The following is a 17,208-nucleotide window of genomic DNA, read 5'->3' as shown; positions in this document are numbered from 1 at the left end:
TGCTGTGTGGCCAAGATATGTGAGGCACAACTTCTCATAATTACTATAGTACATTAATGGTTATATATTACCCAGGAACGCCAAGTACTGTACAAAGGCAGAACAAGAACATATAAGGTTGAGATCCCTCCCTCTTCTCTAATTCTGTTCTCCCCTCGCCAAAGGAAATCACTATCATTATCTTCCCTGCCAGGACAGGAAGAAGCTTAAAACACTCATTGTTCAAACACCAGATAACAAGTTTTGCTGCAGCAGAACCTCAGCTGCTTCAGTGCCTCAGTTTCCCCACCTTCCTCAGAGCATTTGACAATGCAACCCACCATTGCAAGTGCTGTAAGCAGACCTTGGTCTACCCCTTGCCAAAATTAAACAACCACTCCAAAACAGCTACGAGCAAAACACAATAGGAACAAAGACTGAAAGGCTCTCTCAATTCCCATCAGTGCAAACCATAACAAATTGCTGTGTCACAAGCCCACAAAGCTGTCTCTCTGCCAACTACAGGGACAAAACCACAAGCTACTCTTGGTCCAGGATCAAACTGCTGATCTTTCACCTAAACAATTAGAAGCCTCCCCAAAAATAAAGTGGGCCTGAAGAAAATGTGAGGTCAAGGTCATGACCAAATTCTCCAACCTCTTTCAATACCAAGGCATTTGTGATGACGGTGCCTAAGCAGTCTCAGCAAAAGTAATGAACTACAAAGATAGACAAAAAATACCCCAGTGGTCTCAGTCAACTCCCAGCAGAAATGCCAAACCTGAATGCAAAGCACACTGTTAGTTCAGGCAACGTGGCATACCAGTCAGACACCTGAGAGATTTAATACCTCCTGTTCCTCGTATCTAATCAATACACTCTCCAAGGAGGTTAAGAGATTATTGGAATTGCAGGCAGAAAACAGTAGCAGCAGCATTCACCTGTCTTCTGCAAATTCAGCCAGAAAACTTTTCACAGGAAAGGCTAAACTCCTTTGAAATCCTTCAAGGCAGACAGTAACTTTCCATATAGTGTCTTCCAAGGCTAGTGACTCACCAGCTGAAATCTGTGGCCGAAGCTCAGCCACTCCTTCTCCACCAAGACTTCAAAGCCCCTGATAGTTCGGTAGTAGGCATCCAACATGAGCAGAGAGAGAGAGGTGAGCTGAGCTGTCCGGTCCCAGCCATCACTGCAGTGTACAACCACAGATGTCTTCCCCGACTCTACTTTGTCAGCAATCCGAAGGGCTCCAGCAAGAATGAGCTAGGACAAGGGAAAAAACAAATTACAAAATTTCTTTGGAACAGAAACTATAAATGAAAAATGGCTAGTGACAACACAGGACAAACCAAGGGCTCTGTTTGCCTCAAGCAGAATAGCAAATCAGTTCCAGTGACTTTCTAACTAGAACAGCAAACTGGTGAACACATTTTTTTATTCCAAAAAGATGACAACATATCTGAACTGTAGAGTAGGCACAACTCTAGAAGAGCCCTTGCACTAAGCTCAGTCCTTGGACAAGTGAGAATTTAAACACAGGAGCATTTTGTGTCTCACATGAATGCAAAATGGCCATCACCTTGCAGCTGCCCCAGGAGCAGATCTGCCCCTGTCTGCATTAGAAGATCAACAACGAAAGCTGGACGTTTTTAGAAGAGAAAGAACTTAATTTGGAAACCAACCTTTGTAGAAGCCAAAACATTTTGCCTCCTCATTCTGACTTTGCTTGGATTCCTGAAAGGCTGACAGGGCACAAACTCCCTGCATTTGCTGGTCTGGACCAGGCAGTAACACTAGGAAGTCAAGGATCCCTGGGACCCTGAGCTCTAACCAGAGCTTTCACAGTTATGCGTTACCCAGGAACATACTGCACTTCCAAAACACCATCTTTCAGCATTTCAGACACCTCTCTTGTTGCTCTTCCCATCTCCTCAAGATTCCCCACTCCAAGAAACTATGGTTTTATTTGTTCGCAATTGAAAATAAATTCTAAGTCTTTAAATTTACAATTAATTGAAAATCCTGGAGTTAGCTCTGGATATCTTTCCCAGTGAACAGACTGGTAAGGACTTGAGGTTGCTCAGCCATGTGCAGTGGACGCAGATATGCATACCTTGATATGCTCTAGCCAGTGAGTTGACTCTAAATTAGACAGCCAGTGAGTCTCCTCGATATTGGGATACACAATTTCTTTCAGTTTTCTCAGTGACTCTCTCATAACATGAATATTGTGAATGTCCAGGAACACTAATTCTGCATTTTGATAGGCATCCTCGCTCTCATAGCCTCCTCCTTTAGCCTGAAGAACAAAATCCACATACAAATCATTAAGTAAAAGTGTATTTTATATTTTAGGCCAGTCATTTGTCCTCAGCAAATAGCAGCTGACAAAATATCACAGTGTTTGGGCTATCTAAAGCAGGCAGAAAACATTGGCTTTATCTTACACTTGGGACCAAAGATGCACACGCACACACTTTGTGTCTCTTTCCTACAATAGCTAATGAATGCTATAATTTTTACCAAAGAATATCACATTACAAGCCTTCTTTTCCTCTGTAATTATCATTTATCCCCATTCAAGCTGCTAGCTCATTACATGTGTTATTCTATCATTTAAAAATTTACCATACTATTACAGAGGAGTATAACCCACACATTAATTGCCTTTTCTAAGTAGTGGGAAAGGCAGATTTAAAAAAAAAAGAGAGAGAAAAATGAGCTTAAGTGCAACAAAGCAGTTCTACCATTATTTACAGAGCTTAAAGTGATGCTATGAAACACAATTTTTAGAAGGGGAGAAAGATAGACCCTGGGAGATACTGACCTGTCAGCCTCACCTCTGTGCCTGGTAAGATCATGGAACAGGTCCTTCTGGAGACTATGCTATGGCACATGGAGGACCAGTGGTTTTAGACAGCAAGTAGGGCTTCAGGAAGGGCAAATCCTGCCTGGCCAACCTACTGGCCTTCTACAAAGAAGTGACTGCAGCAGTAGCCAAAGGAAGGGCTATGGATTTCATCTACCTGGACTTCTGTAAGGCCTGTGACAGAGTCCTCCATAACAATCTTCTCTCTAAACTGGAGATAAGGATTTGATTGGCAGACAGTTTGGTGGATGAGGAACTGGATAGCCACAGCCAAAGCGCAGTGGTCAATGGCTCAATGTCCAGTGACAAGTGGTGTCCCTGAGGGATCTGTATTTGGACCAGTGTTATTTAATACCTTCATCAATGACACAGACAATGGGATCAAGTGCAGTCTCAGAAAATTTTGCAGATGACACCAAGCTGAGTGGTGAGGACACACCTGAAGGGCATGATGTCATCCAGAGGGACTTGGACAGGCTCGAGAAGTGGGCCCATCATAACCTAATCAGGTTTAACAAGACCAAGTTCAAGGTGCTGCACCTGTGTTGGGGCAACCCCCGGTATCAATACAGGCTGGGGGGATGAACAGATCCAGGGCAGCCCTGCCAGAAGGACTTGGGGTGCTGGTGGGTGAGAGGCTGGACAGGGAGCCAGCAATATGGGCTTGCAGCCCAGAAAGCCTATAGTATTCTGGACTACATCAAAAGCAGCATGGCCAGTAGGTGAGTGAATGAGGTGATTCTGCCCCTCTACTGTGCCCTTGTGAGACCTCACCTCGTGTACTGCATTCAGCTCTGGAATCCCTGGCACAGGAAAGACATGGAACTGTTGAAGCAAATCCAGAGGAGGGCCACAAAAATGACCAGATGGCTTAAGCACCTCTCCTGTGAGGAAAGGCTGAGAAGAGAAGCCTCCAGGGAGACCTTACAGCAGCCTTTCTGTACTTAAAGGGGGTTTATAAGAAAGAGGAGGACAGATGTTGCAGTAGGGTCTGTTGTGACAGGACAAGTGGTAATGGTTTGAAACTAAAAGAGGGTAGATTCAGACTAGATATTAAGATGAAATTTTTTACAGTGAGGGTGGTAAAACACTGGAACAGGTTTCCTAGAAAAGTGGTAGATGCCTCATTCCTGGAAACATTCAAGGTCATGTTGGACAGGGCTCTGAGCAACATGGTCTAGTGGAAGATATCCCTGCTCATGGCAGGAGAGGATTGGACTAGATGACCTTTAAAGGTCCCTTCCAACTCAAAACATTCTATGATTCTACAACAGCAGAAAGAACAGAGCAACATTCCTACATGTTAGCAATCCACAGCTATATTTTGAAATTAGAAATCATGATGCCTGGTTTTGGAAGTGCTGAGTATCCCCTGCTCCCACCACAGTTAACAGGGACGGAGTTTTGCTTCTGTTAAGAGTAAGCAGTCTTCCAACCACATGAAGTGGAAAATGGTGATACACAAGATCCAGCGTGTTAAAAGTCTAATCTCAGTATTACTTCGATTTTTTCCCTCTTGCAATTTCATTTCCCACTGTAGGTTAATATAATGGATCTTTAGTTGTCACACTGATACCTTACAGATACCAGTGCAAGTATCTGTCTAGAGAATCAGATCAATGCATGCAGATTTCCTTTACAGTGGAAAACTCTCTTGTGATCTTTAAGAATAACATGAAATAGTGGTGAGAAACGTGCTCTAAATTACTACATTCCCAGTTTTAGACAGAGGAAAAAGCAGTCAACCTTATTGGCTACGGCATTCACACTAGGCCTTGCATCAAATATGAAGATTTTATGGGACTGAGCATTAGAATCCATGATGGCTTGAAGGTACTTTTCATCTTCCTTGCTTCGCTTGCCACTCACTCCCACCATTGGCTGGCTACAGCGAGTGATCGTTGCTTGACTTTCTGGGTGAATCCATGACAAAACCTTTGAAAATAAATGGGAAATAAATGAAGGAAAAATGGGATTCATTAGACCATCAAAGTGTTTTACTTGTAATGGCTTGCTCTGGGACCCCTTCATGTATTAGCTGGTTCCAGAAGGCTGGATTATATTAAATCACAATCGAATGAAAGAACTCTTCCATCCTTATCCATTCTGGTGGCATTCCCAAGGTTTGAACAAAGAAAAGGTGACCACATCATTTAAGTCTGACTTTTAAACATGATGCAGACTGTTTTTCTGGATGTTGTGTGAGTCACTATGTGGGCTATGTCATACTTTATGTTATGCCATGTAAAAGTTAAGTACTTTAGGAACAGATTAGATTTTCTACAAACTTTAGAAGTAAACCAGTACATTTTCAGTTACTGCTGAAATAATCATTATAGCAATGTATTATGTCTTAATTTCATTTAACAAGCATTCTCATCAAGCATATCAGTAAGTATTCCTCTATCCTCAGAGTAGGCCAGACAATTGTAAACAGCCCAACAGGGCTGCTTTGTGTTTCTTACAAATTGAACTGAAATTTAGTGTGAGTTATGCTAAATTATCTTATCTTCTCATTTTGGTTTAGTCTTCATCTCTTTCACAACTAGTTCCAACAGATACTGCTGTTTTCTAAGTCCTAAAACATGTTGCTGCTACTTTTATTATCCACTGAATCCACTCAGCCTGATCTTGGTATTATTTATTGTCCGAAGGTATACGTAAAAAAACACATCAAAGTGGCTTCCTTTGTCCCACTCACTGGTATGCGTCCTCTGGATCTGAAAGATGCTACTCTCTTTAATTCTTCATCAGGAATGTTTACAGGCACAGCGAGAATGGCAGGGTATGTATCACACAGCTCATAGCGCTCATTAATCTTGGTCAACCTCCAGCTTTCATTGGGAATTCCCTAAAGAGGAAACAACAGCACGTTAGCAAATGAGTTGCTCTGAGACCTCAGCACAGTCAAATCGCCAGACCTGAAATTCAAGGCAACTTTTGTTAATGAAGGACATTTAGGGCTGGCACCTGAGAATGCATTATCTTGCTAACTTGCATTTCATTCCTCTTCCCAGAGAGGTGGGTATTTTGTTCAGGTCACTGAAGAACAGGGAAAGTAGAAGACTTCAGGCAGCGTCACCTATGCCAAAGGAACTGTGGAGGCTACAGATGTAGCAACACAGGTGATCCTCCTGAGTGCATCTTTAAGATAGTCCTGGTCTTATCATGGGCTCACAGGAGAGCCAGGAGCAGGACAGAAGGTGTGACCAATTCTCTCCTCCTCTCTGCACTTAGCTCAGACATGGTGTTTGGAAACTGGGGATGAAAAATGGAGTTGTCAGAAGGGGGCAGAAAGGAGAATAGGCACTAAAACACTCCCAAAAAATCAACCTGGTTTGGGCCTTGTTCAGTGTTTGCAGCACAACTGTGCAATTCCCTAAAAACACCAAACAATATTTTTATGTCTCTGATTGCATGATGATATGTGACGTACAACTCCCATGTTTCTGTCAGACTAAGCTCTCCATCTGTACTAGTCTGACTTGGGCTGGGAGACCAGGGAATCTACACACACACACATACACACATCACTGAGCTCAGTGTGCTCTGATGGGAAAGCCACTCAACTGTTTCCCAGACAACAACCTCCAGGTAACATCTGAAGCACAATGGGGATGGTCCTGACAACCTGCAGACTTGGTTTGGCTGATGCTGGGAGTGAATGGACCAACACAGAGTGGCTGGTATGACACGTCTGCAAGGAGAGATTTAAACAGACACTTGCTGCAGCAGGGGTGAGCACCGACACAAAGCATCTCTGTGGGAAGACACATCTGCTGCAGTGAACACGGCCAGACTGTTAAGCACAGAGTGTGTTTTACGGGTACATCAACTCTTACAACAAAACATGCTTCTGTTCTAATAAACAGTACTTCATTTTAAGGAGGGTGATGGGACACTGACCACCACTGTGGCAGTTCCCACAGGAAATAAAGGACAAAACTAACACAAGTCAGACGAACTGTGGTAATTATGACTGACCCACACAGACTGCAGACAGTTCCCCATCACAGTGGTGAGTCATGCAGTGAAAAGAGGTCATGGTTAGAAATCTGAGGGGAGGACAGACCTTCTGTCTAGTATCAGCCACACCCCTTGCTTGTGAACCACCTCTGTCCTGGGGCCCTCTCTGTGAAGGGTGTTACTACAAGAAATCAGCAGACCTGCCAGAATCATGAACACCCCAAAACCCTAAAGAAAAGCTAGTTTTGGTGCTGTCTGAAGCCAAAGAATTGCTAGAAACAGGCATGTGTGTATACACAGTCCAAGCTTCCAGATGGGTAGAACATGGTCAGTAGTCTACCTGCTGTACACAGCAAGGATGGCATCTGCTGGGTCCACCAGCTCTGCTATGAACCAGGGAATAACAGGACTCTTGTTCCTAGCTGTCCATCAGCTGTAAACAAGCTGGTTACTATCTGGAAGTGGACTACTGACAAATTAGTTCTTAGTCCTGTCCTAGTAAGTACATGCAATGGATCCATCAGCAAGACCTGGGTATTTCACCTCCCACAAATTTGAATGAAAACTACCCTGTCAGCACAGTCTTGGCAAGGAAAATGGGAGCTGACAAGCAGTTATATGGAAGAAAGGTTTCTTTTTCATTCTACCCAGCAACTCTACCAGTGCTCACAGAGCGGGCACTGCAAAGCACCCTCTTCACAGTGCTGGGCAGAATGGCTTCAGCACACACTGCTTGGGCTAGAACTGAGCTCTAATGCTTTCCAAAGCTGTAAGATTTTCTGCTGCCACACTGCCAAATTTGAAAGAATTCTTCTCTCTGTAATAGCTGAGACCAGAAAAATCCATTACAAGACCCCAAAGAAAGAAATGATGCTGTGTGTCAGCATTCAAATTTCCTTTGAATCATGGGAGATGCCTGCTTTTCCCCAGCACAGGAGCCTTGAATCACGGCACCACCCAAAACGCTTTGGATTCGGATCGTGACTTTCTCTAAGGACTGGAAGCAAACACAAAGAAGCCAAGTGGGCTACAAGAGAAGCTGAATTTTCATCTTCCCAGGATGTTTGCCATAATGCAGTGTAGCTTCTGCATTAATTCGTGCTCCTTCAGATTTGCCCTTTCTCCAGCTGGAATCAATAGAAAAAGCTAAATGTGATATAAAGCGCACTGGTATTTCCTCATCTAAGATGCATTTCATTGCCTCCTGGTAAGTTGTAAGCATGCAGAAGCCTGCTATCAAACCACACTGTTACAGATATAACTCAAGAAGCCTCTGCAGGCTAAGGAATGGCTCTGGGAGCCACCTGCCTGTGCACCTGCAGGAAGAACCTGGGTGTGCCTCACAACAGCAGGCTGTGATCATTCTGAAGCTGCCAGGGTACATGGTTGTTGAGCGTCCACATTAGTGACCAAACTGCTGCACAAGGTCTGTCTTCTTCAGGTAAACTAATGCTGGGAGCAGCCCCTGATTTCAGGGGAACTCAAATGTTTGGTGGCTGCCAGAGGGCAAACCAATGAAGGCAGCACAGCCAAATCTATAGTCAAACACACCATGACCATTCTCACTGGAATCAGCTGAAACAATGCACCTTACATCTGTGCTGTTCAAATCGTTTACTCTCCAAATAGGACAGTTTGTCCAAACTGCCTCCTGGTGATCCTTGGCTTGTGTCAGCCCCTAACCTATGGCCAGGTTTAGAAGCAGGCCTTGCAGCCCTGTCTCTTGGCTTGCCTGGCCAGGAAGTCTCTACAGAAGCATCCTCTGAGGCAGTGAGTACTACTGCTCTGTCTAGTAGCTAGTCAAATTTCAGCTATCTATTTTTGTGTGTTAGCCAGTAAATAATTGGTTTGTACTCTCAATTTGCATACATTTTGCTGGAAGAGTATCTTTGTGTGTGGCTAAAGATGCTCAAATACACTCCCTGTGGTAACAGCCTGGACTGAAGCTATGCCTGGAACTCACAATGAAGGTGCCGCAGTGCTTGAGACCATTCCTTACAACTGTGTCATCTAACCATAGAGACACAACGTTTATGCCATCTCCACACACAAACTAGACTTGGTTTACCTCTGGACAGTCATGAGTCTTACTTTAATCACTTGTGCTCAGTTACCACTTGATTTATTCATGTTGTAGAAGATGGAGTTTCTTCATTTGAAGGGAAAAGTTATTGAAGGCACACCAGCATTGCACTGAAACCACCACCTTGCAATGCATATGTTTAAGCTTAAGCACATGGGGATCTTCCACTGACAGGAAAAAAAATAATTTCCTTGCTGGAAATACACACAGTTACATCTTTCTACAGGATCCAGTAGACTGAGTCTGAGTTTAGCTAGGTAGGTGCACCTTGGTCGGCAGCAGGCAAGGCAGGAAGGGTCCTGAGTTACACAGCAGTGCCTCTCTCAAACTTGGTTTGGGCCATGAGGTACCAGGAAGCTGCACACATTGGCTGAAGCACATCCCTACACCAACACAGGATACAGCTGCAGAGCCAAACTGGCCCTCTGCCAAGTACTCAGTACATGTTGTGTCCACCTAGCCCAAGACAGCTGTGATCTGTTCTGCAATAAGGACATACCTAACATAAGCAAGACCTCAGTTAAACTGTGGGACATTGAACTTTACTCCCCTATGTTCCACCCAGCAATTCTCTGTCGGATGCTATTTTCATGCTCTACCTTGCCTGCTCTGCTTGTGTACTAATGCTGGGCACTTCTTTTATCGTTAAAACAGGTCAGTTGTTCTTTTGAATTACTAATTTGTACATGTTTTCTCTGACAGCAGCAATCACAGCCCTATGCTGTGGTTCCCTGGTAGATATGAACACAGCATAGGATTGGACCAGAATGACTTCCGTAGGGAAACATCACATATTTCCAGCCTCACAACCCCTTGTAATATTTTCCAAATGCTCCCCACCTTGTTAAGGAAAATAAAGCTCTAAGTTACTCCAAAGGCATCTCAAGGCCTTTTGGTTTCAACTGAGCCTTATTCACTTTGCAATTCTGTTTTATACTCTGCCAGCCCATGTGTAATAAAAATCAGGGAGCAATTTCAGTTTTAAATTTCATTTGCCACATGTGATTCCATTTACTAACTAAATCTCAAACCTCTCTGAGCTCCTTTTGTTCTCTACAGGTTGTTTATTACTCCCCACAGTTTTACACAATCACAGATTTTTAATAAGTTACATATTTCCATCTTTCTCAAGAATGCTAAGAGAAGTCAGGGGTTTATTAATGTCTTTCCTAATTGCTACAATTGCTATCATATCAACAGACTTCTATTAGTCTTAATAAAAATTATAATAAATAAATCATAACACACGCAAACTTGCTATGTCTACCAGTGTAGAAATAAATCTTACCATGGATCTTGGTCTAAAAGTCTTTTCTGGATGCCTGGTAGTTAAAGTTCACTTTTGCTTCACTCCCTCCTATGTGTCCCTGCTCCCACAGGAAAAGCCTGACCTGGCCTAGGATATACCAAGTTAATGCCTGGCCATACTGCTGTGCTGCTTATGCCCTAGGCCAGCTCTACTCCAACAGTTTTTAAACCAATTCCAAAAGGTCCTGCTGACAGTGCATATGTCCTGCTTTTCTATTTCTGATCACAATTCATAGAGTCGGTGACAGATAATCCCATTATCTGATTTGATGATGCCAGTTTTGTTTCACTGTTAACGAATCCCTGCTGCCATTCCAGGACATAATCTTGATTTACTGTAGTAGTTGTTATTGCTTTAGCAGAACCTGGTTGGATTAAGAAAAAAGGCTACGACATTCACACAGATAAATTGAACATCCATAGTTATAAATGCTGGAATTAAATAAACAAACTGAAATACCTAAAAGTCTTGGAGGGGACGTAGAGCATCATGCTGCAGGACCTAAATCAATCTAACAAAAGGGATGAAATTCTCCTCCTGGCCAGATCACAACATAAGCATCTACTGCAGTGCAGTTTGCCTTTCTTCAGCAGCTGGTGTTGGTCAGTTTTGGAGATAAGCTACTGGAACAGATGGATTGTGTGATCTGGGATGGCAGTGATTGTGGCCCACCCCGGGTAAAATTTAGATAGGCTGTGGCTGCAAAAAGATCCTGATTTGGAGTCACTTTTGTGGTTACCAACACAAGAAAATGACTGAGGGCTCCAGCATCTGGGCATTAGTTTGGTTTCTTGACATAAAAGCAGTCAGGCAAAGTTTTTCCTTTCCACTCAAAAACGATACAAAAGCAGCATAGCACAACTACACATTGCAGCAATGTCTCAATTGTGTGGTGTTTTACACACAGCAGTGCTACCTCGGCTGACCAGAAACAAAGACACCTCAGCCCAGGGGCAGTTTAAAACAGAAAGGCCATGAAGAGCTGCAAACTACATTCATGCATATCCTTTCACCACACAAACAAACATCTGCCAAATTCAAGGGACACCAAATCATAGTATAAAAAACCCCCTAGTATGGATAAAAAAGCTTACATGCCAGGATTAAGAAAGTGGAATAATTTACTTTGAAATTCGCAAGGGTCACCCTTCCTTCTTTACAGGTATTGTAAGAATCCCTTTTGTACTTCATCTGTTTTAACTGAACCTCAGCTAAGTGAATGATGTGCTTTACGGTGGAGATTATTCTTTAGTTGTTACTCCAAAGTTCTCAGAGCTACAAAGATGCATCTTGCTCAAATAGCTTGGGCTGCAGATCCTTCTGTGTAAACAGATCTTCCCATAAAATAACTACCAAAAAATAGGTAAATTCTAAACAAAGCAATAATCACTGCTTTATCTGGTCTTCTAGCCAAAGTTGACCTTAGATACAATATGATTACAAACGACTGGATTTTGTCTCCACAGGATTTTGGATTGTGGCATCTCATTGCAAAACATACACTCTTTGCAATGAAGGCAGCATACAGTAAGATACAGTAAGATACATCTCATTTTCAATTAGCAGCCTAGAAGCCAGTGATCTATCTTGGGCAGCTATTTTAGGAGACAACAAATCACCCCAACAGTGAAGAGCTCTCTCCCCATCTGTTAATGACATGCCTAGATAACCAATTTTAGAACACTAGACCTAGAAAAACGAATCCTTAGGTTTTGGATGCCAGGAATTGGATGAACAACTAGGCTAGGACAGAGGTCTGGTTTTGTTTCATTTCAAGAGAAAGACACAAATAAATCTGTAAATTACATGGCTTAACATTTCTTAATTTCACAAAGGAATATTGGTTTTATTCTGGCAGTTCTAGATGAGACAGATATTTAAGGATCAGGGCAAACATATCACCAAATTGAGCTCCTTCTTCTACTTTAGAATTTTATGACAGGAATGATTCCATTATAAAAACCAAAATTCTTCCATCCTTTCTCCCAAGGAGGACCACTCAAGTTTTTACCATAGTATTCCTAATTGACAGCCTGTCATTTCATGATCTTAAATACCTTTGGCCAGTCTACTATGGACACAGCACAGTTGTGTGTTCTAAGTTATGGTAAATCGCAATACTCTCTAGGTTGATCCCTATGCTGATTTCCCTATAATAATGAAGGCATCCTACTCTTATCTTTTTTCCTCCCAAGTTCCTGTTTAAGACAGGAAAAACTGGAAAGAATGAAAACTGATATAATCGAATGTTGAGGTGTGAAACTCAACAATAGGATGCCTGTACCTACAAGACACACCTTCTGTTTCTCATAGCCAGCAGCAGCTGATGACCAAGCCAGAGTATTAGTTTCTCTAATAAAGGCTGAAGTCAGCACTCTGCAGCCTGAGCTAATGTCCATCAGTGGATGCTACTATCTCTAAAGCTGTTCTGCTGTCATCAATCCCTGCAGTGTGGAGAACAATAGCTGAACCTAGCCTGCAAGACGTTTGTCAGTAGCATCATTCTCTGCTCCACATGACCTGTAATTACTGCACAGTCTCACTTCTGAAGAGTAGAGAGGATGAGGAAGGATGCGGCACAATACCCACCTGTCTTCTGTATTCCCAAGTCGGGTCATACACTTTCCATCCATTTTCTGGGAAAACCTCTTTGTACTCAAATGCAAAAAGTGGCTGAAAGAAAGAAAATTTACCATTAAGAGCCCACTCAGAGCCCATTTAAGGATGTTTGCTATTTCAGAGAGTAACTCATGCCTGACCCTTCCTTCTTCTCCACTGCACTACTTTTCTTTTAGGCCTTTGTGAAAAAGATTAACACTCTTGCAGTATCAGGTAATTAGCACAACAATATACTTTCCAATTCGTCCCTGATCTTGCTTGTCTATTACCTAGTACTTCATGAACAAAAGGAGTTTATTATTAAAGATAACTACTTGGGCAAGAATGCTCTTACAAATTAACAACCAGATCCTTTCAACCAGCATTAGAAACAACAATTGCAGTGTCATAACATTACAGAGCAGAGGAACTGCACTCCAGATTTGGGGTAGTGCAGTCACCATTAGCTGTAAATCTCTTATGGATGTCATAGAATCATAGAATCAATTGGGTTGGAAAAGACCTTGGAGATCATGAAGTCCAACCCTTCGTCCAACTCTAGTCCATTTACTAGATCATGGCACTCAGCGCCACGTCCAATCTGCGTTTAAAAATCTCTAGGGATGGTGAATCCACCACCTCTCTGGGCAGCCCATTCCAATGCCTGATTACTCTCTCTGGAAAGAATTTTTTCTGATCTCCAACTTAAATTTCCCCTGGCAGAGCTTAAGCCCGTGCCCCCTTGTCCTATTGTTGAGTGCCTGGGAGAAGAGACCAGCCCCCACCTGGCTAGAACTTCCCTTCAGGTAGTTCTAGACAGTGATGAGGTTACCTCTGAGCCTCCTCTTCTCCAGGCTAAACAACCCCAGCTCTCTCAGCCTCTCCCCATAGGGCTTGTGCTCCAGTCCCTTCACCAGCCTTGTTGCTCTTCTCTGGACTCGCTCCAGCACCTCAATATCCTTTCTGAACTGAGGGGCCCAGAACTGAACACAGTACTCAAGGTGTGGCCTCACCAATGCAGAGTACAGGGGCAGGATCACTTCCCTGGTCCTGCTGGCCACGCTATTTTTGATACAGGACAGGATCCCATTGGCCTTCTTGGCCACCTGGGCACACTGTTGGCTCATGTTGAGCTTCCTGTCAATTAGTACCCCAAGGTCCCTTTCTGCCTGGCTGCTCTCCAGCCACTCTGTGCCCAGCCTGTAGCGCTGCAGGGGGTTGTTGTGGCCAAAGTGCAGGACCCAGCACATGGCCTTATTGAACTTCATCCCATTGGAATCAGCCCATCTCTCCAGTCTATCCTGATCCCTCTGCAGAGCCCTCCTGCCTTCCAGCAGATCGACACTCCCTCCCAGCTTGGTGTCATCAGCAAATTTGTTGATGATGGACTCAATCCCATCATCTAAATCATCAATAAAGATGTTAAACAGGACTGGACCCAACACAGACCCCTGGGGAACACCACTGGTGACCGGCCGCCAGCTGGATGCAGCTCCATTCACCAGCACTCTCTGGGCCCGACCCTCCAGCCAGCTCTTATTCCAGGAGAGGGTACACTTGTCCAGGCCATGGGCTACCAGCTTTTCCAGGAGTATATTATGGGAGACAGTGTCAAAAGCCTTGCTGAAGTCCAGATAGACCACATCCACAGCCTTCCCCTCATCCACCAGGTGGGTCACCTGATCATAGAAAGAGATCAGGTTGGTCAGACAGGACCTGCCCCTCCTAAACCCATGCTGGCTGGGTCTAATCCCTTGTCCACCCTGAAGGTGCTGTGTGATTGCACTCAGGATGAACTGCTCCATAACCCTGCCAGGCACGGAGGTCAGGCTGACAGGCCTGTAGTTGCCAGGGTCCTGCTTGCAGCCCTTTTTGTGGATTGGGGTGACATTCAACCAACCTCCAATCATCTGGGACCTCCCCAGAGAGCCAGGACTGTTGGAAGATGATGGAGAGTGGTTTGGCAAGCTCTTCTGCCAGTTCCCTCATCACCCTGGGATGGATCCCATCTGGTCCCATAGACTTGTTAGGATCCAACTGGCTCAGTAAGTCAGTAACTATTTCCTCCTGGAATACAGGAGGGCTGTTCAGCTCCCTCTCCCTGTCTACCAGTTCCAGAGGCCAGTTGTCTTGAGGGCCACCTGTCTTACTGGTGAAAACTGAGGCAAAGTGGGTGTTAAGTACCTCAGCCTTCTCCTCATCTTCCTTAACTATATTTCCCTCCAAGTCCAACAGAGAATGGAGGTTTTCCTTGCCCCTCCTTTTGTTATTAATGTATTTATAAAAGGACTTTTTGTTATCCCTAACTGAAATAGCCAAATTTACTCCAAATTCCACTTTTCTTTCCCTAATTTTTTTCCTGCATGACCTAGCTCTATCTGTAAATTCTTCGTAAGTAGCCAGCCCTTTTTTCCATAGTCTGTAAACTTTCTTTTTATCCCTGATTTCTTGCAGAATCTCCCTATTTAACCAAGCTGGCCGTCTTCCCCTCCGGCTGGCCTTTCGGCACACTGGGACAGCCTGTTGCTGTGCACTCAAAATTTCCATCTTAAAACATGTCCATCCCTCCTGGACCCCCTTGCCTTTAAGGGTTGTTTCCCAGGGTATGCTCTGAATCAGTTTTTTGAATAGGCCAAAATCTGCTCTCTGAAAGTCCAAAGTAGAGGTTTTAATGGTGGCTGTCCTTACATCCCTGAGGACTGAAAATTCTGTTATTTCATGGTCACTATGCCCCAGGCAGCCTCCAACCACTACATCATCTACCAGCCCCTCTCTGTTTGCAAACAGTAGGTCTAGCAGGGCCTTACCCCTGGTAGGCTTGTTTACCAGTTGATGAAGGAAATTGTCCTCTATACACTCCAAGAACCTCCTGGACTGCCTCTTCTCTGCAGTATGAAGCTCCCAGCAGATATATGGCAGGTTAAAGTCACCCACAAGAACAAGGGCTGGAGATTTTGAGACATCCGCCAGCTGCTTGTAGAATAATTCATCTCCTTCATCATCCTGGTTGGGCGGTCTGTAACAGACTCCCACAAGGGTGTCAGCCTTGTTGGCCTTGCCTCTGATTCTGGCCCACAGGCACTCAACCTTGTCACTGCTGACCTCAACTTCAACAGAGTCAAGAGACTCTCTAACATATAAAGCCACCCCTCCACCTCTCCTTCCCTGCCTGTCCTTTCTGAAGAGCTTGTAGACCCCCATAGCAGCACTCCAGTCATGTGATTCATCCCACCACGTTTCTGTGACAGCAACTATGTCATAGTTTTCCTGCTGCACTATGGCTTCCAGCTCCTCTTGTTTGTTTCCCATACTGCGTGCGTTGGTGTACATGCACTTCAGCTGGGCCATTGATTTCATTCTCAACTCGGGCTCTATGCCCTTAGGCCTATCTCTGGAGAGCCCAGTTGCCGTCTCTTCCCCCTTCAAACCTAGTTTAAAGCCCTCCTAACCATCCCTGCCAACTTATGGGCTACAGTTCTTTTGCCCTTCCTAGATAAATGAAGCCCATCTGCTTTGACAAGACTGGGCAACACGGAGTTTGCCCCATGATCAAAAAACCCAAAATTTTGATGATAGCACCATCCCCTAAGCCACCTATTCGTAAGCTGGGCTTTCCTAAACCTCTCCTCATTCATCCCGGCTAGTACAGGAACTGAGGCAATTACTACCTGTGCTCCTGTCCCATGAAGAGATTGGGTCAGTGCCTTGAAATCTTTTTTAATTACTCTGGTACTCCTTTTATTAATGTCATCACTTCCAATCTGGACAACCAACAGCGGGTAATAGTCTGAGGGCTGGATAAGCTTAGGAAGTCTTTTGGTAATATCCCTCACCCTGGCCCCGGGAAGGCAGCAAACTTCCCTGTGGGACGGCTCTGACTGACATATAGGGCCCTCAGTTCCCCTCAGAAGGGAGTCACCCATTACAACTACCCTTCTCTTTTTCCTCTTACTTGTAGTTGTAACCCATCCGGTAGACTGGGGGTAACCAGAAGACCTTGTAGACAGATCCTCCTCCTGACTGTCCTCCAACAGACTGTCTGAGTCCAGGGGCATATACCTGTTTTTTAAGGGCACCCTGGCAGGTGAAACGGGTCGAGAGGGGGTGTTTTTGCCTCTATGACCAGGCACCTGTTTCCATTCATCCCCATCCCTATGGTCTGTTCTGTCTGCCTGATGGCAGGAGGGGCTGGGCTTCACCTCCTGCTGGACTTCCTTAGGAGTGGAAAGGGTGTGACTCCACCAGTCAATTTCCCTTTCACTCTCCCTTATGTTTCTGAGCCTATCGACCTCTTCCTTTAGCTCTGCCACCAGACACAGCAAATCGTTCATCTGCTCACATCGTATGCAGGTGCTTTTCACACTGTCCTCTGGTAGTAGGTCCAGGCTCAAACAGTCTATGCAG

General features: G+C 44.4%; 1 protein-coding gene across 5 annotated transcripts in view; it reads right to left on the bottom strand.

Annotated features, from left to right (window-relative positions):
* The window catches only part of MTMR2 (myotubularin related protein 2), a 70,090-nt gene that overhangs the window by 6,946 nt on the left and 45,936 nt on the right, over positions 1-17,208 (bottom strand). For all 5 annotated transcript variants that reach the window (XM_071555354.1, XM_071555365.1, XM_071555390.1 and 2 more), the window contains 5 exons: positions 12,796-12,879; positions 5,550-5,699; positions 4,595-4,783; positions 2,093-2,278; positions 1,036-1,242 (listed from right to left, as the gene is read on the bottom strand). In XM_071555354.1, the coding sequence (XP_071411455.1) occupies positions 1,036-1,242; positions 2,093-2,278; positions 4,595-4,783; positions 5,550-5,699; positions 12,796-12,879 (816 nt within the window). The remainder of the gene's footprint in view (positions 1-1,035; positions 1,243-2,092; positions 2,279-4,594; positions 4,784-5,549; positions 5,700-12,795; positions 12,880-17,208) is intronic.

The sequence above is a fragment of the Pithys albifrons genome, chromosome 1 (genome assembly GCF_047495875.1).
Source record: "Pithys albifrons albifrons isolate INPA30051 chromosome 1, PitAlb_v1, whole genome shotgun sequence".
Lineage (NCBI taxonomy): Eukaryota > Metazoa > Chordata > Aves > Passeriformes > Thamnophilidae > Pithys > Pithys albifrons.
Note: the sequence above shows the minus strand (reverse complement) of the source record. Positions and strands in the feature narration are given on the sequence as shown.